This window comes from Saccostrea echinata, unplaced genomic scaffold (genome assembly GCF_033153115.1).
Source record: "Saccostrea echinata isolate AGI-Se365-2 ecotype Australia unplaced genomic scaffold, CSIRO_AGI_Sech_v1 ptg000043l, whole genome shotgun sequence".
Classification (NCBI taxonomy): Eukaryota; Metazoa; Mollusca; class Bivalvia; order Ostreida; family Ostreidae; genus Saccostrea; species Saccostrea echinata.
The window spans coordinates 4,056,321-4,084,123 of record NW_026889792.1 but is presented as its reverse complement, the minus strand read 5'-3'; the positions used below and the strand labels follow the sequence as shown (position 1 = coordinate 4,084,123).

The following is a 27,803-nucleotide window of genomic DNA, read 5'->3' as shown; positions in this document are numbered from 1 at the left end:
TGACAAACACCTTTCGGAACTCTCTTCTCAAAAAGAATGGGCTAATTGAAGCAAAGAACCTATAAGCATGCACCGGGCGACGAATACTATGTATTGGTTATTATTACTGCTGTATCCATTTCTCATTTTTACGATCGTGTCAGGTCTTTTTTCTTTTTTTTTTTTCAGCCGATTTCGCTCCTACAAACGAAACGGAATCTACAGTTAATGACACAGTTTAAAGTATTCTCAACATTATAGATGTCCAAGAATGCCAAGATAAAGTAACCATGGTAACTGAATACGTTCTTTACAATTTTCCCAATGTAAGTATACAACAGTGATTTTTGTTCACTTATATTGCATTGTCTTGAACATTTTTGTTGTGGAAATATTGCAAGAACCCTATGTTGAAAATGCCGGAATCAGATAAAGATTATAATAGGATTATATACTTTTCTACCAGGAGAAAGATGTGCCAAGATTAATTGAGCTTCCAATGTTTCTCCACTACAAAATGGAATGATCAATCATACATTTTTATAAAAGTGACATTGAACTTGCCAAAATGACCATAATACACCCTGTGAACATAAATAATTTTGTTACCCCCCCCCCTTCTAAGAAGGGAGGGCATATTGCTTTGCTGCTGTCTGTCGGTTGGTCTGTCTGTTGGTCCACCATCAGTTCCCGTTCATTATCTTCGCGGAGATTGCACATACAGAAATGAAATTTGGTATACATAATCTAGGTCAAGTTCTGTTTTGGGTACGATCGAGCAATTTTTGACAGTCGAGAGTTATGCCCCTTGGACTTAGGAAAAATTCCAATCATTTATCAGCTGTTTATAGTTTCCGTTCATTTTCTTTGCAGAGGTTGCACATACTGAAATGAAATTTGGTACATAGATTTATCATAAGAATACATAGGTCAAGTTCTGTTTTGGGTACGATCGAACAATTTTTGACAGAGTTATGCCCCTTGGACTTTGAAAAATTTCCTGTAATTTGCAGTTTCCGTTCATTTTCTTTGCAGAGTTTGCACATACTGAAATGAAATTTGGTACATATACAGATTTATCATAAGAATATCTGATCAAGTTCTGTTTTGGGTACGATCGAGCAATTTTTGACAGAGTTATGCCCCTTGGACTTTGAAAAATTCCTATTATTTGCAGTTTCCGTTCATTTTCTTTGCAGAGATTGCACATACTGAAATGAAATTTGTTATACAGGTTAATCATAAAAATATCTAGGTCAAGCTCTGTTTCAGAAACGATCGATCAATTTTTGACAGAGTTATGCCCCTTGGACTTTAAAAAATTCCAATTATTTGGGGGAGGGGATAAGTTTTCACAAACATCTCTTGTTTGAAGTATATGAGCATCTAATGTTTATCTCCATTAGAAAGCATTTTACACTTTTTTTTCTATGAAAGACCTTGACTTGCCCTTATGACCTTCATAACACACCTTCGGGTCATTAGTATATGTGTCAAGTATCATCTTCCAAATCAGAGAGTAACAGACCATAATGAATTTAACACTTTTTCTGTCAGTGACCTTGAACTTGCCCAATGACCTTAGGTCAAGGTCATGACACACTTTCAAAACTTGCGCAATCCTTATGTCAATGATAAGCTTTAAATGTTTTTTTACTATGCTCTGATTACGATCAATTTCTAAACCGAGCTAGGCTATATATTGACAAATAAGTTGATTTACAGGCATTTCAACACCCTCGTCAGCATTTCGAAAATTCTATTGTTATAATGGCCTTTGCAAATGCAACCTATCTTTGGTCTGCATTTGGAGTGACATATTTATACCAATTGTTAGGCCATTGTTTTTATACTAAATTTGACACTTACTTGTCAATACTTAGGGCTCACGGAGAGTGTGACTGGTCGACAGGGGATGATTACTCCTCCTAGGCACCTGATCCCACCTCTGGAATTTTCCAGGGTCCGTGTTTCATGCCTTGTTCACAAAGTATTATTTGTAGATTTTTATAAATCTATCACTATTCGTTATCCTCATATTTTTCATTACAAGATATGGCAAGGAACAAGAAATTTACATTATAATGACGACTATAAAATTATAGTCAGAAATTATGTAAAGTTGTCAGATAAATGGGTAAAATCCTCTAATTGTTTTCCCATATATGACAATGTGAACGTTTCTTCACATAGAAATGTCCCTAATTTTCGTTCAGCAGTGAGTGACCACTCAAATCAAAGCACATCAAGTTGTCTTTCCTTGGTTAAATTGTTGAGGTGGCATGTCAGATTTGTTTTCCCGCAAAATTCGTCTCAAAATAAAGGTGAAGTTGTGGAACTCCAGACTTCTCACTGGGGTTATAATACACAAAATAATTACATTCGCCAAGCTGTTTTTGAAGGGAACATGCTTCTTATCAACAAGTGAGGCTCAGTTTAGTACATTATCACAATTTTTTCCTGCACTACCGGTACTTTCCAAGTTTAATACATAATATCAACAATAAAAACATCACAAAATGCTCGGTGTCATTTTAACTTTCATTTATCAGTAAAAGTAGATGGGTGAACATAGCGTGCAGAAAGCCTATAGCTTCAGATATATAAAAATCATATTCAATCTGTGAATTTAGTATTTAGAGTAAAATTCTCATTATTTAAATCTATGAAATTATGATAAACAAAACTTTTCTGAGGAAAAATTTCTCGGCAATATTTATTCTTTTATCTAAAAAATAATGTAGTATTTGTGGGGTTCGAACCCTTGCAATAAAAATCTTGAGTATCATTTTCTTTCGAGACTAGCACGCTAACCACTAGACTAGGCAAGTCCTGATGAAGAGTGGCATTTAAATCATGTTTGTGATATGACCCTTGACTTAATGGACTTCAAGTATTTCTCGAAAAGCTGCGAATGTTATGTCATAAAAGTATATTTTTAAGGTATAGTGGGTCTTTGCTCCATATTTTTGGTAACCAAAAATGTTTATTTTTATGCAAACTTTGAGGATTAACTTTCAAAAAAGTGGAGCGAAGACCCACTCATATCGAAAAACAGTGTTATATATAGTATGAGGAAATGACTCTTTTTGCCCCCTTTAGTTTGTTTATAATATTTCATAGGCAAATAATTTCCATCTTTGAGGGATTTTTGCAAATTGCAGAGATTTTATATAAAGTATATTTTGATGTTAGATGAAATATCAAGGAAAATTTTGATATAATTGAAATTTAATTTTTCACCTTCATGTTTGTCACACTATAGGCTTTTCGCCCGTCATGTTCACCCATCTTCTTGATTGTCTTATACAAATATGATTTTTTTTATCTATGTACATTGGATTCATTTTTTTTCTCATGAGAAAAATTGTGTAACAATATTGATACATCCCTCCCCTCTTTTATTGTTAATTTAATCTTTTATTTTATTTTTATTTTTTTTTTTGAAGGGGGGGGGTTAAAGATTTCTTTTTTGACCCTTTAACAGGAACTTAAATGTTTCTCTCTTCTAAAAAATCGTCCTCATTCTATATTTCTCTTTTTCCCGCTTGTTAGATAATGATTTATATATAGGTTGTCCGTCTGACACGCTACTGTTGATCAAAATTTTGCAATAAAAATGTCAGGAATGTTGCTCCGTGATTTAAAAGAACGAATAAAACAACCAGGGATATGCACAACCTTGAATGCTCAATTATCTTTCAAAATTTACTGCAAATTAATTAATTCATTTATCAATTAATTAATTTATTTATTTATTTATTTATTTGCTTAATCAAATATTCATTTAAAAAAAAATCAGTATTTCACAACTTAGGACCATTTTACGCCAATTAGCATGCTTCTCGAGCTTAAGATCGGAATACCTCTACTTTTTAGATTTCGTTCAGCTAACATTGCGAAATGGGTACAGGCGACAGAAATTTCTTTAGAACTTTTATGTTTGTAATATTTATGTTGAATTTAACAACTTCTTCTGTTAAAGGTAAGTAAGATAACAAACCTTTTTCCTTGATTTCAATACATACTTTAATCTCCCCTATTTATTGATGGAGCGAAAACTACATTTTCCAGTGTTTTCTGTACCTTTTATAGTTCGCTAAATGTTGCCCTGTAAATATATTTTAAACTGTTAATACCTCAAGTCAGAACTTAGCTGCAATAATGTATCTCTCTTTGATATGCTTAGTAATAATGATGCCCCCCCCCCCCACACACACATAAAATAAAAAAATGGAGATGGCTATCATATTATTCCAACTAGTAATTTGTTCACCTTTCACCCCTTCTTCCCCATATGGATGCCAGACATCAGCCCAACTACACTTCAGCTCACAGAGATTTAGGCCCAATGACACGTACCCCAGCCAAAAAGGTTGGCCCAGGACTTAAGATAGATCAGCCTAAGATTTCAAATGGGTTGAACCATCAACACTGAGCCCATTAAACAGGTCCGATCACAGGGGCTTGCTCCCAGCATGTAATAATTATTGAAGAAGTGATTTAAGAAATGCTATTTTAGGATGAAATATATGGAGATAACGAACAGTATTCAAGCTTAAAAGTCCATTAAACAATACAAAATAGGAGCAGAGCAAACACGGACCTCAACATAAACATAAACATAAGAGGTGGGATCAGGTGCCATGGAGGAGTGAGCATCCCCTGCCGACCGGTCACACCTTGTCATGATCGGGAAATAACGGAAAAATCCGTCGACAATTCAGTGTGTATATAATGGCCTAACAATTAGTATGAAATACGTCAGTCAGCATTTGACTCAATGATAAATTGTATTTGCTGACAAGGTCATTGTATTGACCATAGAACTTACGAAATGATGACTTTAAACGAGACAGTTGATATTCTTGTTTCATCAACTTGTTTGTCAATAAATTACCTTGTTTTAGAAATTGTACATACCAGGGATTTATCAGCCTATTTTGGGAAACGCCATTTTTTGAGAATTGGGAAAAATTTATCGGCAATTTGATGAAATTGGGAAAAATAAAAAATCTTGCTTACATCATGTATTCAGGTGTAATTCATTTAACATTTCAGCATGAACTCTAAGTTGGGCAACTAAACAGACAATTAAATCTGATCCAACTTCATCAAACAAGATAACTTATAAATAATAGACTAACATAACTAAACTTGACTCCAATAAGTATAAAGTATCTATACAAATATTAGTAGTACATGTGTGTATGAAATTCCAATTTAGGTCATTAGAATCTGTTTCTGGAGATTATAAACCTCCTGCAAAATATTATACTAATTAAGTACACATTTTCTCGAAGTCCCCTTTTAATATGTAAAAATGCATTGAAAATATGTTTTCTATCTGAAATAATGCCTACAGTTCTTAACATTCACTCATAGATCAATTGAGTATGTGGAAATAACTTAATAAATCTATATTATTACGCAATATCACCATTTTCAGAAAAACAGAGGAAATTCGGATTAAAAGTCGGCGATGTTTAAGGAGTTTTTTAAACATGTTTTATGACTGTACCTTTGCTAATTTAGTTAAACATAGGAAAATTACAGGCAATCTGACAATTTTACTTGGTGTTTTTCCAAGATAATTAAATATAAAAGCATTGTTCACCAGTTGGGAAAAAATACTGCCAAATTGGGAAAAATTTAACTCATTTTCAATTGGGAATGGGGCCGAATTTCGGCCCCTGAGAAGGTACTGATAAATCCCTGCATACGTAGAGCATGCTCTTGCGTATCGAATCAACTGAGAGATATATACCCCGTATGCAGGTGATGAAGGTATATTGCTGCATAAGTAAGGGAAGTTGACGATTGAAAAGTTAAAGTCATCATATTTATCATAAAGCTTGGTTGTTAGATTACTATTAACGTCTTTTTCAAGTAAAATATCCAAATATGAAACAGATATGTCAGACTCTGTGGTATCTTTTATCTCAAGCTCACCAGGATATATCGTATCGACATAAGAACAGAAAAAGCCATTGTTAATTGACAATACATTGTCGACATATCTAAATGTCGAGTTGAAGGCCACAGCAAGTGTTTTCTTCTTTTCACGTACAAGATTTTGGACAAATTCTGCTTCATATGAATACAAAAAAAGGTCTGCTAATAACGGGGTGCAATTGGTACCCATGGGAATTCCAATAGATTGTTGGAAGACCTGGTTTCCAAAAACCACATAGATATTGTCAATCAGAAACTCAAGCATGTTTTTAATGTCAACTTCAGAGTACCTGTGTGTACAATCAGAATGTTTTTTAACAAAATAATTTTGCAAATGACCAATGGCAAGGTAAGTATATTTACGAGTTCCATTTTTATTGAAAAAGCAGCTGTCAGTTATATCAAAAAGCCTGGACTTTAATTTATCATGGGGAATGGTTGTGTATAAAGTAGAAAAGTCGTAAGTTTTTAAGCTTTTGATTTTGGTAAAATCTTGCGATTTCAAATTTTCCAAAAGTTCCTTGGAATTTTTAAGTATCCACATCTGATTTACACCACTTCTCGAATATATTGTTGCACAGTACTCTTGAAGTTTCTCCTTCACCACTGTTAATATCTTAGTGAGGAGTAAAGAAATAGGCTTGGTTGAACATTTACTGGAACCCGCTATGTATCTTTGTTTGTAAGGATTTTTATGAAGTTTCGGAATCCAATATAAATATGGTAATTCAAATTCATTTTGGTTGTTTGGAATATTAAAAATATTCAAAACTGACATATGATTTTGAAGAATTTCTTCCTTAGAAAGGGAACTACGAGTATAAGTTGGATTACCACTTGTAGAATTAAATCAAAGTTCCTCTAAAATACATTTAATATAATGATCCTTACAAACAAAGACAATGTTGTTACCTGCTTTGTCAGCAGGGACCAGTACATACTGATCATGTAATCTATCTAATTCTATTTTCACTTCTGGATTATTGAATGCAGAAGGATAGATGGTTCTCATATTGCCCCTCAATCTTTTAATGTGTGATTTTAACATACATCTGATACATTTAATCCATTCTGACAAAGTGTCAAGGTCTTCTTTTTCATGTCTGGCCCATCGCCTGGCGTAGTCCTCTACAGAATCCATAATATTTATGAAATTCCGACGCCAGTAATGAGTTGAAGGATCGGGGTTCCCTAAATTTAGGACCTTTTAAAATTAGTGATCTAAGGTCCTCATTATTAACTATATTTACGTCACCAGTAATAACGTGTCAAGCAGGACTATAGTTGTAGGGAGAAGAAGAACATGAACATGATGGAGGATTATGTTTCAGATATTCGATATCCAGGCCCTGTAAAAATTTTTTGATTTTGTGTATTACTTTTTAAATAAATAATTATTACACATGCTGGGAGCAAGCCCCTGTGGTCCGACAAAGTCTCTTGATTATGCTATTTAGCTTGAATTAGCTATAAAGCTTTATTAAGCTATTCAGAATAGCTTGATTTAGCTATTTTATCACACTTTTTGTCTTAAAATGTGTTATTTTTTCAGCATGTACAAAAAGTTGCACCTTGGTGCAGTGATAGTGTTAAAATTTATACTCTTCTGAAAACAATGCAGTGTAATTTAAATTGCTCATCATTCAAGCTGCATCTCCTTGAGAGACTTTGTACTGAAAGTTCCCAAAGTTCTGGGGCTATCTAAAGCAATTGATTTGTGACCACACAGATACAGTAAATTACAATTACTCATTTCAATTACCCCATCCCTGGCCCCCAGGGTCTTACGGACAACCTTGTGAATAGCTAAATAAACACGATAAAGCTTGATGAAAATTCTTGTATAATTCAAAGAAAAATATACAAATTAAAATTACTTGACATAAATTCTAGATGTTTTATTTATCCAAACTTGTTTTAGAAGAAGTGTACAACAGCATAGACATTAAAGTGTAGCACACAGTTCCTTTAAATATTATATTTTATGTCAAAAATCTTGACAAATGCCCCTATTGCAGAGGTGTCTGAGAGAGGAAGGGAGTTTGGCTATTGGTTCTGAAGACTGTTTTATTTAAATCAAATGCCCCCCCCCCCCCCCAGGCCTAGGTTGGAGCCACAGTATGAGTTCAAAGTTTCCCATAGGAATATATAGGAAAAATCTTTTTAAAAACATTCTTTTCAAGAACAAAAGGGATGCAGTTAATCATTAAAGGCATAAAGCATACCTGTTCACAGTGTGCTAGTCTGATTTAGAACTTCAGAGGTTTACAAAGGCTTACATGTAAGTTCAACGAAGAAAAATAAAGAGGTTTATAAAGGCTAGCTTACATGTAAGTTCAAGAAAGAAAAATAACTTTTAAATTTTTATTTCAGGCATTAGATTTAGATGGGCCTTTGGAAATAGCCGTGGTAATCAGGAACCCTCCAAGACTTCCATTGGTGGCCGGGGAGGAAGTTCGTTTTGGCAGGAAGATGTTTTCAATACTTGGGTGTTTGGCGGAAAGGGTATATATAATGGACGACCATCCATGAAAAATGATCTATGGAAATATAATGTTAGGGAAAGAAAGTGGACTTTGGAACATCCTGGGTCTGAAAGTTTAGATATATCTTCCAAAAATAAGAACAGGGCACCTGTTCCAAGGAGGTATGCATCAATGTGCGGGGTGCCTGGGACACTAATTGTTGTGTTTGGGGGGATGAATAAGGATAAACAGGTGCTTGGAGACACCTGGGTATTTGTATTCAAGAAAAAAGAGTGGCTTCCATTGTCAGAAATGTTAAAGAATCTGAGAAACGAGAGCATTGGAGAGTCCCCTGATCCAAGAGCTGATGCTGTTGTGTGGTGTATGCAGACAAAAATGATGCTTTTTGGAGGCATTTCTGAGACTTTGGACCAGTATGATGATATGTGGGAATACAGCCTTATTGATCTTAATTGGAGGCAAGAGAAACTCTCCTCAGAACTTCACAGAAAAGGAATCATCCGTCCACAGATAACGTACCCAGCAGGTCGTAGTGGTGCAACAGCTTGGGTTGGCCACAATGAACAGCTGTACATGTTTTCTGGAAACACGCAAACCAAAAACAAAGTGGATTCTCATCACAATTCAGGATTTTCCACTGATCTGTGGAATTTTGACTGCAAGAAAAATGCATGGGTGAAAATAATGGGGGATCCGAATAAGTGTTTGGCAGGTTATTATGGCAAAAAAGGCATGGCAAATGAAAAAAATATTCCAGGATGTCGGAGGGGAGCAATTCATTGGACTGATAGTGAGGGGCACTTGTGGATGTTTGGAGGAGAGGGGGCCTCTTCAGACCCCAGGACAATCTCTGATGAAGTTCCAGATGTCATTCTGAATGACCTCTGGTACTTTGACCTTGACTATAAGATGTGGTCATGGATGGGTGGATCTGACAGAGCCAGTGACCCGGGAAGTTACGGTTCAGCAGACAATGAATTTGATAATGGAAGATATCCAAGCTGTCGAACAGATGCCATGTCTTTCAATACATGGAACGAACTGTATGTAGTTGGAGGGATAGGACATGACTCCACTAAAACTTTCAGTCTGTTAGATGATGTATGGGGTATTGACGTCCACAGTGAGGTTAATTACAGAGATGCGGCTTGGCCAGGATCTGTGTTCATGCTTATTTTTTTCTTTATTGGCTTGTTACTTGTTCTGGTTGTTACTTTTAGTTTTGCTCGTAAATATTTCTCAGGGAGTAAGAAAAATGAATGTAAGAAGTATGATGTAGAATACTCCATGCTCCAGGATGAAGCAGAGTAAAGAATCAGTGCTTCCATATGAAGCAGATTATAGTCTACTTCAAAAAGTATATTTCAGTTACATGTATATAAATATTTGTGTAAATTTTGTTAAAAGTATTTGATGTTGAATATTTAAGTTTTTCAAACTTTACCCCACCTTGATTACATAATCAGGCTGTAAACTGTGATACTATACAAATTATGATCTCTTTATTAAATGAAATCCAAGTCACCCTGCAATCTAGCTGCAGATCTGTATTTCACTGGTCAAAAAAAATTCAGATGGATGACTAGTGAGCTACAGTGCCACCCATTGAAGAAATTGTGTATTTATTGTGCACAAAAAGGTGTGCTGTTTTTTTTTATTTATTTCTTCATATATTTAAACTGCCATCTCAAAATATTATTAACCTTGTGTTCCTAGCATATACATATATTCTTTTACTATTTCCAGAACAAGACATTGCTCATAACAGTTTAGCCCTCCTGGACCTGAAATTGAGGCTACTGAAAATTTTCAGCTATTAATACTGCCATATTGAGTGGTAAGACAATTTTTGCAACATGCTTCATCCAGAAGGAGAGGGATAAGGAATTTTTTTCATTAATTGAGCTTTTTTGCAGCTGAGAAATTAATCCAGAAACCAGCACAACTTTTTGTGTGCAGTAAATACACTGTTTTCAGTGGGTGGTACTAGAGCTCTTTGGTCTGTCAATATATATTTTTTGGAGAGCTACAGTTCTGCAGCTACCTGCAATCTAATTTCAGCGTTATTGTTAATGTATTTTTATCATGCCCATAATTTTGTAATTTCTTATCATTACAAATGTAATGCATGTGTTGTATTTTTTTGTGTTGTATTTACATGTAATTCTAAATTATTTTTTCCTGTCTAATTATTCCGCTGCTGTAGACTGTTATGATATATTAATTAATTTAAGTATGGTAATACAGTCAAACCTCGTTATGTCAAACTCGAAGGGACCAAGAAAATACTTCGAGATAACTGAGGATTTGAGATATCCAGGGTAAAGTACTTAAGTAATATGCAGTTGGGACTTCAAAATTACTTCGACATATCCATGGTATTCGAGATATCCATGTTCGAGATACTGAAGTTCAACTGTATTATTTGTGTATACATTAAAAGCACAATCACAAAAGCTGACCCCTCCCCCCATCCCCACCAGCACCCCACATTCAAATCTCCTCTAGACTAATACTGGTACATGTATATGTGTTGTGAGACACACTGTCATTATGATAGAAAATCTTTAACATAAAAGACTTAAAACATATTTACATTGAGACCTACAAACAAAATGGTGTCCTTATGAATAGATTATAAACAGTTAAGTAGCAGTGTATACAGATTTATCTACCTAGAGGCATTACTGTAGATTCCTTATTTTACACAAGTATTTAATATCATGAAATGGCCATAGGACCTCAATTTGCTAGAACAATAATTCGCGAGTGGACAACTGATTTAGAGATTTTACATACATTTAAGCACCATAAAAATAAAAGCTCACAATTTTATTTTTTACGAGTGGTGCTTTTCGTGAAACTAGGAGTTAATTTATTCCTCGCATATATTTAGGAATTTACAGTACCAGGTATTTTAATAGTACTACAGTCGTCAATGTAATTAATTGTTTCTGTATTTTTCATTTATTTTTTTATATATATGTTTACAGCATTAGTACACTAGTATTAGGGCATGTTTCAGGCTTTAAATAACTGAATTTTTTTTTATCATAGAGGATATCATAAAGTGAAAAATTGCATTAATTTGTTCTTAATTTGCAAAGGAAAAGTGTTCAATTTTAAGAGTGTGCATAGTTTATATTTTTAGCACACAGTATTAGTCTATCTCCTAGTCATTCCTTCTTCCATTAATAATTGCTCAGCTATTTTTAGTATGAGATGTTAAACAATCCTCTACAAAATGGCACACCAATATTACTGGCTAACTGTATCATGTATGATGTACATAAATGTTTTGTAATGCAAGATATTTTTGGGCAGAATATTTTTTTCTATCCAACAGTAAACCAACAATTATGTATGAGAACAGGGGTTTGGAGTGTTGTGCATTATGTAACTGTATAAAGAGCCATTATGTATAAAAAGTTATTTGATAATCATTTTAAACTGCAGACTTCTTTGTTCTCTAGTAACCTTGATATATATTTTTTTTTATAAAAGATACCTAATTGATACAGAAGAAAGCTGTAATGAACAGTTATAGTGCCTAAGTACATATGTACTAAATCATGTTGTGAGCAGCTTGTTCTGTTGAATTTCCTGGTGGTTGGTTGTTTGGACAAATTTTCTGCTCTGTGTTCACTTTCACGCTGTTAATCCAAGTCTCTGTTTTTATTTCATATATTTTTAAAGACCTATATATTCTTTTCTTTTCTTTTTTATAAAATAAAGAGTTTAAAAGTTATATATAGTAAATTTTGTGTCATTTTTTCAAGAAATTATACAGAATGTGATGTACAAAATGTTTTAACAAACTAATATAGCAAAAAGGTTTGACATGGAAAGTAAAATAAGAGACTGATAAACTTTAGAAGTCGTAAAAACCTGGTAAAAACTTCAAAGTACCTAGTCCTTTAATTTCTAATTTAGGCTTGTTGACCTTGTTCTTGGTTTCCTGGTGCGATTTTACGTGGTATATCTGTAGAACAGGGCACTGGGGATGAAGTGTATCGTTTGTACCACAACTTTTGAACTTGATTTGAATGTTTGGTTTGAAATGATAGCCCGTAATGATGAAAATATTAATGATGAGTATTGATCTGTAAAATTGAAAATTAATTTTGATCAACAAACGTTTAAGATGCATTCCTCGTCGCAAACCACGGCCAAAATATACGATCCTCACCGATTCTGGTAGAAGAGAACTAAAAGCCGACTCCGGACCGCACGTGGGTTGAGACGATGTGATGCATTCACTGATGAGGAGTTGGTGGTGCCCAGAGTAGCGAGTATGTTTCTAAGGCAATAATATGCATAAAATACCAAATGAGATCATCGTAACCTATATTTTTGCACGGGATACAACACAATAAGGTTTCCAGATTATAAGGTTTTATGTTTCTTGGTGTCACTGTATGCAAGATGTCTTTTAGTATCACATTCTGTATAGTATTTGAGTTCACCAACTCCTCTTTTAATGGCAACAAACCTTAACGTTTGCCCTAAAATACCGGTACATCATCTGAAATACTTGGATGGTCTTAGGGCCGGTACACACGATAAGGCTTGCCTTGTAAGTCATAGAACTTAAGTTAGTGCCTTACCGTGTGTACACCCTTAATACACGGTTTTTAGCCTTACAAGTCTGACTTACAAATAGAACACTGTTCTATTTCTTAATACAAGACTTAGCTGAAACTTTCTTCTCAACCAATGAAAACCATGAATGTCATTCTATTTTTATCAAACCATACAGGTGGGTAGATTGAAGTGAAAACAAAGTATTTTCGAATAATTAAGCTAATGAAAATATCCACAAATGCTTCTGTTCAACCTCTTCCTCTTTTTTTAAGAAGTGTGAATGTACTTGTTGGTATAATTATTACAAAGCCTAATAATCTATTCTTCTATTTTAATGACTGAATGCACTATTTATGCTGGAAACACGTGAGATTTATGGAAATGTTGTATATAATCTTGTAAGTCTTCCCTGAACGTGTGGACACGAGAGCCCTACGTCCTGCAAAACGTATAAGGCAAGCTTTACCGTGTGTACCGGCCCTTAGACGCCAAAATTGTCCCTGAACAGCTTTGATAACCGTATGCTTTGTAGAATGGAAGGTTGTCTAAAATTGCTTTGCTCCACATATTTTAACATCTCATTGAGATCTTAACCTTAGAGATAGCATACTTTTAGGTGAAGGACAGGATAGGCTAAATTTGAATTTTCTCTAAATCAATGGTTCCAATACTAAAGGCCCGGTCATACACGACCCATAGACATACACACACACAATTCAACAAATTTTCCCTGAATTGTAGAACTTTCAGGAAGAAACATATCCCAAGCTGGATCATGGAAAGAGTGGGTGTGTGTGTTATAATATGATGATATTGGTATATATTTTACTTTTATTTTCAGAAATATAGATTTGATTCCGAGGAGTACGGGTAAAATACCTAATGTCACCTTCAAACACATCTTCGCAAACCAAGGGTTTTGCGGCCGGTCCGCATCGCTCTCCAGGTGGAGAGCGATGCGGACTGAAAACCCTTAGGCTTGCGAAGATGCTTCAAACGTTTCTTGACGTACAGGTCGAGTGAAAGACACTCAAATGGACAATTTACTAAACGTATCCTTGAAGATGTATGAACTTCAATATGCATACTAAGCATTGTTACTTTACACCTTCTATTGTAATAGACGACATTTCCGTTATTGTCGGTTTATACATCCTTTTGCTTGCATGTACAATTAATTAACACACTATAGTTATACTATATTAAGAAAAATAAATTCTGAGCCCTTGAATGCACACAATTAAAGTATAAATTAACAGAAGAACAATACAGAAGAGAATTTTTCATATGTCAGGGATTTCCATCAGAAATAAAATGAAAGGGTGAACCCCCCCCCCCTTCAACGAAGAGATTAAAACCAACATTATAAATTTAAAAAAAAAATTCGATGTACTGTTAGCTCAACGATTATACAAGTATAAAAAAAAACCTCGCGTGCTTGTCTTTACTTGAGCTACAAAATATAACTAGGCCTAAAATGAACCTGCATGTTGTGAAGCAAGTCCTGGCTGTTTAAGGGCGCACATCGATCGTAGTACTTAGCGACATAGCAGACCATTGAATAAAGCTGTAAATCTATCACGAGTCTGTCTCCTCCGAAGTGAATCTTGTTTGGGGCAGGGCCATGTGAGGAATACAGCGACGGTAAATGGCCAGTCAGTTTAAAGTTCTTCTCTCTCTCAAACGGAAGGAGGGCGGCGGTGGGGTGTTCTATAAACACGATGGGGAGAGGTTCACACAACCCCATACCCTCAAACTGAACCAAAACACGGACTATGTCGTCACCGTACAATCCAACAGAAAACTCAGGTGAGTCCTCAGAAAAGGGGAGGGGCCATAAGGATCTTTGTGATTTATCTGAAGTATTATATAGTATCATAAAGTTTAATTGTCCCTTGCAGTTCAAACCAAATATCGTATCCACTGCTCATGCATATCTTATGCTTATTTATTTATTATCGTCATTTTATCTCTTGCTAGTTGATGAATTTTCAATATGTGATAAAGAAGTATTCATCAAGTGCATGTGTCCTAACCTAGTTTTCTTTCAGAGGCAATGTTGCATATAACACGATAGCCTTTGAAATACCAAGGACCTTTTCATATTTGAATTAAATCGATTTATTGTACAAATAAAAATACATTTGCTACTTTAGAACGGACCGGGAAGATTTAAGACCCCGTTCAATCACCACCGACTCGCAATCTATTTTAAAAGAAGGAAAAGTTTTTGCAAGGTTCTTCAAGCCACTGGAATTTAATGCTTTAATTCAACTTCCCTTTGTTTAATATTCCATTTCTTTCAGACTTTCATTTATAATGACAAATAACTTGGGATGCCTTTATCGTATTGAAGTCATAATTCGTAGATTAGCCAGTCTCAGATTGATGTATACACATGAACATGTATATATATACCGAGTAATGTATAAAGAGACCCGTGAATCTAATTTGACCTCTAAAGTAGAATATACTTTCCGTCTGTAATCCTCACAAGATCATATCACACACCACGTCTTGGACTACATGAAAATTATTCAAGTGTTTCAAAGTTGTACACCATATATGTAGCCTGAGTAGGGTTCATTATTTTGAACCTTGAAGATATATCGATCATGAGAATGTTATTTTAATTTAAATTCAAGACACGTAATCTCTCTTGACCCATTCAACTTAAGGTTGAAATTCGACAGCAAACAGAGCATTTTTTTTTTTATAATATAAATACGATGGGGAAACTGTGTATTGTCTGCTACAATGACCTTTAAACTACGCATCATGTTTGTCAAACAGGAAAGTTTTATATAACCAAAAATGTAATAAATGAAACTGAAAACGGGATTAATGATTGAAAAAGTTTCAATACGTATTCTAGAGAGACTCGGATACTTTTATTCCATTGATATTATATAGTGGTGAAAACTGAAATGTGTATTATAATGGGATTCAGGGTCTGATCTAGAGGGGGTCCGCATCCCCTTTCCCTGGAATTTTCAGAGTTATTACATTTCTATGTAAAAATAACGGGAAAAAATGACCTTGAATCCCCTCTCCCCTTTAGAAAACACGGACCCCTCTTGAAACGGTAAGAAGAGCCATGTATTTCAAGAAATTGACTTAAAAATGTGTGCCCCCTCCAACCAAACACAAAATAGGTTTTTAAGGTATAGGCAGGTTGTTTTATTTATTTATTTATTATCATTATTATTTTATTTAATTTAATTTTTTTAATTTTTTAAATGTAACTTTATTTATTTATTTATTTTCTGCTTTCAAACATTTCCTGATCGGTACCTAAAAATTGATTAAAGCTTAACTAAGAGGCACTATAATTGTCTTGGGCCTGAAAACATTATTTCTCGTTCCTGGAAAAACATTTTTGTTTGTTTGTTTTTGGAGGGTGTGTGTGTGTGTTTTTAAATTAATATTCTGTGAAAAAAGCAAAAACAAGGCTTTGAATTTGAAATGACATATTCAATCAATTATAATTTTGTTTTGCCATTTTACGTTTTTAATCCCTTTCTACAATTTTTAGAGACCTAATGATTCACGGAGAAAGATGCGAACTTACGGAGGTGAAGCGGGACAAATCGAACTCTTCCGATGATTCCTTAAAATTTTCCGCCAATTTTAACACCACTGGGTACGCCGCGGAAAAGAGGAAAGGGCGGAAGGACATTGCGATAGCGCTAATGGTGAGCTTTTGTGAACTTTTCCCTCAATTTTTGTTGCACAAAACTCTATTAAAAGACGGTTCAAGCATATTAACCAACAAATATGTACTAGTAATTCCCGTTGTATTTTCTACGGGAAAATGTAATGGATGTGTTGTATACAAGGAAGCATATCACTTTTTATTTTTGTTATACCCTCCTTAAAAGGTTGTGAAAGGATATATGGAGTTCTATTTAATTATAATTCCAGACTCAAATTTGCTATTTAATTATAATTCCAGTCTCAAATTTGCTACAGAGGTGGTACGTGTCCAGGGCTACAAGCCTATCCATTTGATGGTCAAAAGGTCATAGTTCATGGTCAAAGATACCAGGAAACTGTAGTAACTTTGCAGACACGGTATTTCTAGTACTAATAGAACGTTTAGTCCGAAACTTGCTACAGAAATGAATTTCTGGTACTAATTGAACGTTTAGTCCGAAACTTGCGACAGATTGATTGATTGAATGTTGTTTTAAGTCTCATTCGAGAATTTTTCACTCATATAGAGACGTCACCATATACCGGTGAAGGGCTTCAAATTTTGACCTTTACTCGGCACTCAGGGCCATTGAGCAGTGAGGGATCTTTATCGTGCCAACGCCTGTCGTGACACGGGGCCTCTGTTTTTAAGGTCTCATCCGAAGGACCCGCAACTTTCGCTTCAAAAAGCCGAGCGCATGGCGAAGGAACAGTTGCTACCTATTTTTTATCGACTTAGGTCAGTCGCGGCCGAAATTCGAACTCACGACCTCCTGATCACGGAGCGAGCGCTCTACCGACTGAGTTACTGTGAACAGTACTTGCGACAGTAGTGGTAGGTTAGCAGGGGGCACTAGCTACTCATTTTAAGGTAAAAACGTCAAAGGTCAGTATAAGAGAGCATAAAATTGTAGCAACGTTTTTAACACGATATTTCAAGAAACAATAGACCTTTCAGTCTCAACTTACTACAGTTATGGTACGTTGCCAGAATAACATGCCTAGATGCATCTGAGGGTCAAAAGGTAAAACCTCAAGGTCAATAGTAATAAGTTTGAGCTAAGAAAGGGGCATAAATTAAATAATACCGTTAGTCCTTTTAGACTTGTTGCTTGCTTCAGAAATGCAAGGTGGCTGGACGAAAGACCTTAGAATTCCAAGATCCAAAGATCAAGATAGAGATAGGTGTAAACTAATATATGAATACGGACTAAAGAGTATCACTCAATTTCTTAGTGCCTGAAAAAAAGATGCATGGTACCAAGTGGAAGAAGCCTATTGATTCCATTGCTAAAAGTCAAGAAAAGTAATTGTATTTATGATACTGTAACTACGCCATATAGGCTATATGTTCATTGTTCGAGAAAATGTTCTTTGAATGATATCATGTTGTCAGGGGATGCTAATCTTTTCAGTCACCTTGACCTCTTTTTTTTTCTTCTTTTTAACAACTTTTGCATATATTTCTTTCGACTTTTTCAGTTTGATGGTGGTGCCACATTAACAGTCTTACTTCAGTGTAAGTTTTACAGTCAGAGTGAGATTGAACATTGTAGGTGGGGCTCTTGTCTCACCTGGATTGAGTACGACTGCACTTTGACCGAAGGCCAAACGGGGGTTCGAGTCAACAAACACAAATTTGTATGACAACATCCATGGCAGTATAAATCGTTTTGTCGAATGTTTTAATTAATACTACTGGTCAAAACTGGGTTACATAATAGTAACCCTGACCAGTTTTTACATACAATTCACAATTATGATTGAAGGAAAGGTTTAAAGACAATTCAGTCTAACTCGCTGTTTATATACAATTTATTATGTTTTTACTGTATCTGTATTATTTTAATTTTAATAAAATATATTTTAATTCTAAAATTTTTACAATGCTATATTTTTTCTCAATTATACATACAATATATAACCGTGTTATTATTTCTTAAGCTGTATTATTTTACGTGTAATTAAAATCCATTGGCATTTTTGTTTTCTTTACAAATAAAGAATGGAAATTTACTAGTATGACTATTCCCTATTGATTTGAACATTTTAAATCTTCACTTATTAATGAAGGTAGTTTTTGCTGGAGTCATTTCAGGCCAGTGGTTTTTGAGAAGATGTTACAAGATGCCACCAAATTTCACTCTTCCTTACCCCCCCCCCCCTTTAGAGGGTGTGGCAAATATGAATTTCCTTCATTCAAAGTTGTTTGTAGCAAGTTTGGTTCAAATTGTCCCCGTGGTTATTGATTTTTGTAAATTCAGAGTTATGGATCCCCCTGAAAAGAGAAGAGGGAAGGGATTCATCAATAGCAGCTGTAGATTATGCTTCCTGCCTCATAGCATGTAGAGGAAAAGTCACACCAGCTAAGCTTTGTTTGCAAACATTTTAAGAAAACACAAAGGTTGACAAAAATAAAGGTTTACCCATGTACAACGTAAATGTGTAATAAATTTGTGATGTTTATTACCAAATAAATAATTTACAAACAAATCATAAATAAAACAATAAAGATGATTGTGCTTGTATGATAAATGCACACACTGCAGCTGCATTACTTTGGCATTGAGTCAGTTCAAATTCAACTTTTTAGATGTTTTAGATTGATATGAATGATATATACAATTTTCGACATTCAAATAAGTAAGTACAATAAATTTCAATATTTACCCTAGCGGTAATATCAGGCTGTCCAGCATGCACTCTTTGACCAAAAAAAAAAAAGGAAAAATTTGAGGGCTAAGAGTTTTGGGGCTAATTTTGGGTCAAAATTAAGAATTTTATAACTAAATATTGGCAGTTTTAGACATTTTAATGAATTAACCTTCACAAATTTGACAATAAAGAAACTTGCAAAGAAATACTTTAAGTAGGCATCTTGACATGATTTAATAATTACTGCCATAATTGGATTAAGAACTGCAGACTACATTAAAACACATTCTGTATAAATGCATTTTCAAAATTGCTGGAGTAGAAATATATAAATATTGCAGCCACCTGACATTACCTATTTTTCTTTTAATAAAAAAAAATACATGCCCCTTACCTAATAATTCATTAGCTATTTTTCTATTACAAGAAAAATAAGTAACATCAGGTGCCTGTGATAAATATATAATAAATATGTAAAGGAATTGACATGAAAAATAATTAAGGGCTTTTTTTTTTTAGGATTTTCCCTTGAATTCAGCACTATTTAAAGAATATTGGCCAAAAAAAAAAAAAAAATATTGAATTTTTTCAAGGAATTTTATGACCACTGGGCAGCCTGTAATATATATGTAGTCAGTGGCAACACAGGTATCAGACACCTTACAGATATACCCATTTACCTCTTTAGTCTATTTTTTTGTAAAAGTACAGATGTACAGGGGCATATCGTGTAGAGCATCTATCCCCTAAGTGAGGCAAAGACATATATAATTATATCCATTAACAAAGTCCTTATTACAATACATTTTACAAATCACTCCAAATAGAACTTCAATCATAACAAAATAAATTTTCTATTTTAACTATGAAACTGCACTTTTAAGGGCAGAATATATGATCAGTAGCATTTTATACCACATAAACTCCACATACTACATTCATTGCCCAACATACAACTAATTCTGTATACTCTAATATTGCACATTTTATAACTGCATTGGTCCACATTTGAAGGTATTATACCTCCTGTGTCGCTATTTTGAAGCCGTCTACATGTATCAGTGGTCAACTCCACTTAAAAGGGATTGGATCTTCATCAACCACCGACTGTTTATAATACATTCAAACCTCGTTATCTCATTTGGTGGGGCCAAGAAAAAAAATTGAGATATTTGGGGATTCTAGACATTGAGATTGAAATACTTCAAGGAAAGGTGGTTGGAACTTCCAACTCACTTTGACATTTCCATCATGGTATTCTCAAGCACTTGTTTTGCATATGGGGCACCCCTTCTTTTTCTTTCCACAAGGTACCTAATCTCAACTCTAACTAAACTAAATAAATTTGTTGGGATAATAAATGTAGCTAAGGATAAAACCAGAGACTACCAAGTTTTCCATTCTGGGGTCTTTGGTTTTATTGTACACTGCAACCTAGGGCTGTCACGAGTACCCGAAATAACCGAGAACCGCGGTCCAAGTTGTTCGGTTCCGGTTCCATTTTTCCGGATTTCGGTTCGGGTCTGGTTTATATATTAGAGTCTGTTCCATACAAAAAATGGCGTCGAAATCAAAGGAATGATGACGATAACAGTGATAAATAAACATCAAAACTGAAATCTACTTCATTCCATGACAAAACACTTGTCACGGAAGTATTAGATAATTATCAAAACGAGCAGGAATGGTCAGGTTGTGGCTAATAGTAGGCCAAGTCACCGGTGTCTAGACGTTCGCATGGTTAAAACTTGTTTTCAATGTAAATTTAATGTAACAAATAAAGATTTTTCAAGTTAAATTCATGAAATTAAGGTTTAAAATAGATGTAAATACCCGACCCGAAAAACCCGAAACCGAACCGAAAATTTACAGAACCGACCCGACCCGAAAAATTTTGGAACCGTGACAGCCCTACTGCAACCCTAACTGGAAGTTCCTGTATCTCATCTAGAGTCTTTAAATGTATTGAGGTAATTTCCGAAGAGTAAATGAGTGGTTAATAATAAAGAGGCTCTATGAGGGATATCTGAAAGGATTTATTTGACAAGAAAAAAAGTCTCTTGAAGCAAACGATGTCATGTTAAAGTAGGTTAATGATTAATAATGGTATAATAATTGATTGAATAATGGTATATTAATAAAATACGAGCTTGAAGTGCATGTGCCTGAAATTGAGTTAGATACATTGTACCTTCATGACCTTATGGAAAGAAAAAGAAGTGGGTGACCCCATATATGAAACAAGTGCCTGTGTATTCAAGATATCAAGTTTGAGATATGGAAGTTCAACTGTACAAAGTTTGTAGGATTCTGACACTAACTAACTGACTGGGCCATTTACTAAGTTTTTCTTGCTCACATGAACTATTGATCAGCACAATATTAACATATATTTATTGCACAATATTTTAAGTTTTTTGTCAAGAATTTTTTGTGTAATCTTGTACAACAGGGAGAAAATGCTATGGATCAGACCAGGATTTGAACCCAGCTGTGTCAACAGGAAAAAATATGTACATTCAGGCCATTTTTAATTTTTTTTTTTTTTTTTTTTTGATTGCCCTCTCCTGACCAACTGCCTAAAAATGGCCCAACTCAAAACTTTTATTAACCTCTAAGAAGCAATAACTTTTTTTATGCATTCCAGAAAATAGATTAGGAAAATTCATCATTGCTGTTGAAAATTTTTAGGAAAAAGAATTCTCACCCACCTACCAACCCATTTTTTTAAATTCTGAGTCAGAAGAGGGCAAACAAACATTATTTAAAGTTGGCCTTACTCCAGCATGCTAGAGGTTCACAGCGAGATACTTTTGACTTGGCGCCGCGAGGTATATAAGGAGCGTAGGGACATTAACCGAGGCTCTTACTTGTAGGAGTAAAGTTGGCTTCATCTGTGAAAAATAATTTGCTTCCACACTGAGAAATGTCTGTATGTAATACTGTAGTTCACCTGATTTCAAAAACAACACCTGTAACATGTTGACATTATTCATCAAACAGTATACAGTCTCAAATAAAATAGCAAGTACTTTGGAAGAGAATGAAAAAAGAGGAAAATTTGATGTTTGTAATATACAATTAGATGCAAAGTGTGGTGGTCCCAAAAAATAAATCAGATGAATGAAAGAATTTACATAATAATCTGGTACATATCTGAAACAACAAAATATTTTCTGAGGAAAATATCCTATTTTTATCATCGGCCATATTCCACATTCTCTTCTTCAACAGACACAAAATTACCCAGTAATCATAACAAGGAATGATTCAGAATGATTAATTATACTAAAATTTTAAATAAATACATACGTCTTAGTTTCAAAATGATTTTACATATGTGTAGATAAGAGAGTTGATATTTTGATGGTTCCATCCATGGACCCTGTTAAGCAAACCTTTGTGTCCATATTAGGTGACCAGTCAACCGTGGTGAGAAATGACCCATGACCCTGAATATCCATGACATGTGACAATGATTTGTCCTTGACTTGGTACATGCTTCCTTTGGTCTTATCACAGGTCATCATGTACTCTCCCTCGGCATCCAAAGAAAAGATCTGACCCCGGGGCATTTCTTTTAGCCCTCCTGACATGCCGGACAGGAATGGAAGGGAGGCACCACTATGAACAGGCAGGTCATTCAGGGTCCCAGGCTTATGCATACTCCATTGTATCAACTGAAACAAAAAAAAAAACTTTTATAAAAATTGAATTAATTAGTAATAGCAATGTTTTTTAAATTTAACTTCTATTTATCAACTTAAAAAAGGCAATTAGTAAATTCTCAAAATTTAAACATCTGGTTGTTTTGATAAATGATAAATCTACAGCTTATTAATATTATTAATTTTTTTGCCATTCAGAAGGCTACTAATTGGAATTGTGAAAGCCATTCATTTAATAACCAGTATTAATCATGAATCAAATGACACTTTCTCAGCCTTTTCTAAAGTACATGTAAATGATGATGAATTAATACTATAAATCACTTTTTATTTAAAAGAACTCTATTCTCACGCAGTTACACAAGACTGTCTACTCATGAAAATATCATTCAATGAGTATATTTGTTTCAATAAAAATTATACAGACAATAATCGAAATTAGTGAAAATTTTGTCTCACTTATAAATAAAACACAAGTATCTTGCAAAAATAAATCTCGCTTATAAACGTGGTAAATAACAAACAAGTACCTTGTTAAAATAAAGTGATGCAAAAAATTAGTGATTTACAGTAAATTACTGTAAATCACTAGTAATGTAGTCTGTAAACTTTACCTTTCCATCTGTTCCTATGCTGTAACAGCTTGTCTCATCTGAGCTAAACTGAAGGTTCTGTACCTCCCCTGAATGGGCCTCCCACTGCGAGATCACTTTGTGTTGCTGCATGTCAAAAAGTCGAATAGCTCCATCAACTCCACCAGTCAACAAGAGATGACCATTGTGGTTGAATGAGCAGCAGTTGATGGCCACAGGGCCTGGCTGTATCTCAAGATGCTTGGTCTGTTTCATGGTGCGCAGCTCCCAAAGAGTTAGTTTTCCAACCCGAGCTATGGATGATGATGGTCCGATGTCACTCCCTGATCCTGAGCGAGCCCTGTTGACAGTGGCAGAACATATAAATGCTCCACTTGAGGGACTAGAACTCAGATTCACTATACGAGGATAACTGGAATCTGCTGATGCTTCATAAAATGATTTCATCTCTTTAACGTCGAAAAGCCTGATATTGCCAGAGCGATTGCCTAGCAGTAACCAACGGTCCTGTTTGCTTGCCCAATCCAGTGAAAGAAATGCAGACTTTGACATCACTGTGGCACATGTTGTAGGTTGTGGGCTCCAAGACCAAATTTTGACAATTCCATCGATGTCAACACTACCTACATACTGACCCATATTGCTGAATCGAGCATAAGATATGGCTGAGTGGTGCTCTTTGTAATCTTCTTGACTAAGGAGGAGAAAAGGACCCTGACCTTCTTGTAGATAGTCTGACTTATCAATTACACTTTGATTTCTTGTGATCCCAGCAAAATTATTGTTATCATTCACTGGTGTTAAATCTTCTATAGTTTCACTGTTCACATAGCTTGACTTCGTGTTTACAGTTACTTCCCCTGAGGAATCTCCTTGATTTTTTTTAGTCTTGTCTTGGTCAGGATTTTCTTGTTTTGGTCCAGGTACATTCTCAGCTGTTACAGTAGTATACAAATCATCAACTCTTGTTCCACTGGATTGCTTCCCTTGGTTTGGCACTGATTTTTGCCTTGAAGTTTCAAATGCAGTTGATTTACCCTGTAAGCTCAATGATCTTGAGGTGGTCTCAGGATGACCAGCTTTTTGAACTGCTCCACCGCTACTGAGTGACCTATTTGTGAACTCTGGATGACCTTGGTTGGACGGTGACCCTGAACTCGGATGTTTCTTTTGAATGTTAACAGATTGTGGTTTACCTGCTTTTGCCTTGCCCTGTGACTTTGTTGGACTCTTATTATTTGATGAGAGAAAATTTGGCTTTCGATTAAGTAACGGTGATGCTGAGAAAGGAAATTTTCGACCAGATTTCTGCTGCTTCTGTATCTCCAAAGTATCGTCACCAAGGTCACTGAAGTCATAGTGCAATTCTACAGAATTTGCACCCCTCCTAATAGACTCCTTCTCTCTTATATTAGGTGTTTTTAGAACTGGAGCTTTGTCTGCAGAGAGTAACTGTGTTTTCAACATATCATTTTCTTCCTGCAAGTTTTTCATTCTTTTATGTTCAATATCAAAGTTCAATAGAATAGGTGCAGGCATTACATTTATAATCACACTAAGGAAGTTGAAAAGTGATAAATAAAACATATCCTGCCATTGTTTTGTAAAATACATTGAAAAATGACTGTTCTCTTCCGGGCTCTTAATAAATGGGAAACAAAACCATTCCTTAAATTCCGGAACCTGATGCAAATCGTTGGTCATCTTCTCGAAAAAATCAGTCACTTTATCAGCTCTGTTGTTATGCGCTGCATTAACAACATAAAGCTTCAAAAGACCTACTTCTAACTTCCGTACGCTTTGAATATATCGTTGTTCTAAGCGACAGAAGAGCCGACTGTTGAGGTGAGCCCAGAAATCCCTGAGACTGTGAAGGTTGTAGCTCCCTATATACTGCTGAAACTGCTCTAAAATCTTGTCAGCTCGTAAACCTTTATCTTTATCAGTCTTCAGTTCGTACTCAAAATTTCTAAGAGATGCTGTACATCCTCTGAATAATAAATAATCCTTCACCAGTTCATCAACTCTCCCAGCTGCAGCCGCCATATTTTCTAAAACGAAAGTAGGTATTGTTAAGTTGTACGTCATTTAGTTCAGTATCTTCTGATATAGAAAGAGAGAAAGAGAATATTCCTGATATCAAGGAATTTGAATTCTTGATAGGCCTTTAAAAACAATTGTTAGCAAAAACTAATTCTTATTACAAGAATTAAAAATTTTGGTACACATTATACATGTATCAGAAAATCATTTTCTGATATCAAAAAAATCAACTTGATTTTCTGACATATCTCAGAAAATGATCATGATTTTTTTTATATCAAAAATATCAAATTTTTGATATCAGAGATAAACATTAAAAATGAATTCTTGTATCATTTTTTTCTTATATCAGAAAATTAATGTTTTTTTTTTTTTAATATCAGAAAACAATTGTAATGAAAATGAATATTTCATTTTTTTTTAAAAAAAAATCACAACATATGAGGAACATAGGAAGAAATAACTTTAATGTTACATATATTCATCATGCAGCCTTAATGGTGGTGTAACAGAATCTACGACCCAAACCATTACATTCCTCGATCCTTGCTTAAATTGCCTTCGCCCTCGAGGACACAACCCAATGATGCAAGTTCGTATTTGCCCCTGGCAAGACTTTCACCAGCAACTTCAGTACAATTTAGCTAGGGTGATCAACGGCACCAAGTTATGTAAAGGGAAAGGATGTTTGGCTGGACCTGGAATCGAATCCGGTACCCCTGCGTCACTTGTCAGGTGCTTTTGCAGCTCTACCAACTGAGCATCGCAGGCCGATATCCCAAACCATTACAGCGGTATATAGATAGGTACTGAGATAAATATATATACAAACTAATAAAAACAATTTATATAAAAAATCAAAACAGCTGATTACCTTTGTTATTATCATAATAGAATTTTTGATATCACGAAATCATGTTTATTTTCAGTCTGATATTAATAAAATCTATTTTCTGATATCGTAATTAAGTCATCAGTTTTCTGATATCATGCATTGCAAGATCGAAACATCTCATATATTAATGGATATCAGAAAACTGATGACTTCCGACAATTACGAAAACGGCAACTCCTAGGGCAGTGTCGCACAGTGTCTTTTACTAGATATTCTTCTAGTTTCCTCATTTAATTTAAAACGATATAAAAAATAGAATTAAGAATTTAAATTTTCCCATGGTGAATAGGCCTAGTGATGTACCGATTAAATCGATTATCCAATCCATGGAAATGGTCCTCGATTATAGATAATCGATTATAAATTTGATAATCGATTACTTAAAATATTAGGTAAAAGGAAATTATTCCTTTGATTCTTGATTCATTCTTATTTGAATTTGACTAAATCCTAAAAAAAATAATCTAATAAATGAATCCAATGATACAAAATATTTTAAAAATGTACTCTAGAAATCACTCCAGAATGTCTAACCAATTTATTCTTCATTCAAAAATGAACAAATTTAATATTTGAAATTGATTGATTTTTAATCGATTATAGTGCATCCGATTATTCTGATAATCGATTATGAAAAATCCTGATTTCCCATCACTAATCGAAAATTATATTTTTCCTCTTCTTGTCTTTCCTTTACTTGTTGTGGGTTTTTTTTTATTCAATTCCCAGTATATATATATATAGCCATACATGTATAAATCTAAGTTTAAAGCATTAGGAAGAAATTCTAGCTGAGTGACTTGATAGCTTTGCCTCCTCAATATACATCGCAGCATATATCAGGCCCGCAAACGACCCCCCCCCCCCCCCAATAATTTTGCCAGTTTATACTTTTCAAATAGAAACGAAACGAGGCTGATTTACAATCGTCCCTTAATATAATATTAAATGCCAGTTTATTCTAAAAGAAAAATAATTTTTAGTTGTGTCCCTTAAAAAATAACGTCTGATGAACTTTTATTTTAGCTTTTCAATTTCTGTTAAGTTTTGTTCCCTCTCGCAAACTGAAATTGATTCCTACGGGCCTGTATATAGATTATACAATATACTTATAAAGATTAGTGTTTATAACCTAGGTCCCACTAATATTTCAAACGTATCCCAAAAATAATATTTTGCATTTACATGTATATATGTCATTTAGAGAGTGATATTGTAATTAGTGATGAATACCCCCCCCCCCGACGAA

General features: G+C 34.6%; 3 protein-coding genes across 4 annotated transcripts in view; 2 read left to right on the top strand and 1 right to left on the bottom strand.

The window, feature by feature from the left end:
- Positions 1-3,884: 3,884 nt before the first annotated feature.
- LOC133201385 (uncharacterized) lies at positions 3,885-9,746 on the top strand. Its single transcript, XM_061337206.1, has 2 exons — positions 3,885-3,964; positions 8,308-9,746. The coding sequence occupies exons 1-2, from the start codon at positions 3,919-3,921 to the stop codon at positions 9,729-9,731; spliced, it is 1,470 nt and encodes a 489-aa protein (XP_061193190.1). The 5' UTR covers positions 3,885-3,918; the 3' UTR covers positions 9,732-9,746.
- Positions 9,747-14,498: 4,752 nt separating this feature from the next.
- Positions 14,499-27,803, top strand: part of LOC133201383 (CB1 cannabinoid receptor-interacting protein 1-like) — a 195,580-nt gene continuing 182,275 nt past the window's right edge. The window contains exons 1-3 of one of the 2 annotated variants that reach the window (XM_061337203.1): positions 14,499-14,813; positions 16,540-16,699; positions 18,183-18,361. In XM_061337203.1, coding sequence (XP_061193187.1) covers positions 14,653-14,813; positions 16,540-16,699; positions 18,183-18,347 — 486 coding nt within the window. In that variant the 5' untranslated portion in view covers positions 14,499-14,652 and the 3' untranslated portion in view covers positions 18,348-18,361. Of the gene's footprint in view, positions 14,814-16,539; positions 16,700-18,182; positions 18,717-27,803 lie in introns of those variants that run through there. The other variant, XM_061337202.1, reaches the window with a different exon arrangement.
- On the bottom strand, positions 22,573-25,662 carry LOC133201301 (WD repeat-containing protein 91-like). Its single transcript, XM_061337098.1, has 2 exons — positions 23,638-25,662; positions 22,573-23,035 (listed from the first exon to the last, which is right to left on the bottom strand). The coding sequence occupies exons 1-2, from the start codon at positions 25,660-25,662 to the stop codon at positions 22,688-22,690; spliced, it is 2,373 nt and encodes a 790-aa protein (XP_061193082.1). The 3' UTR covers positions 22,573-22,687.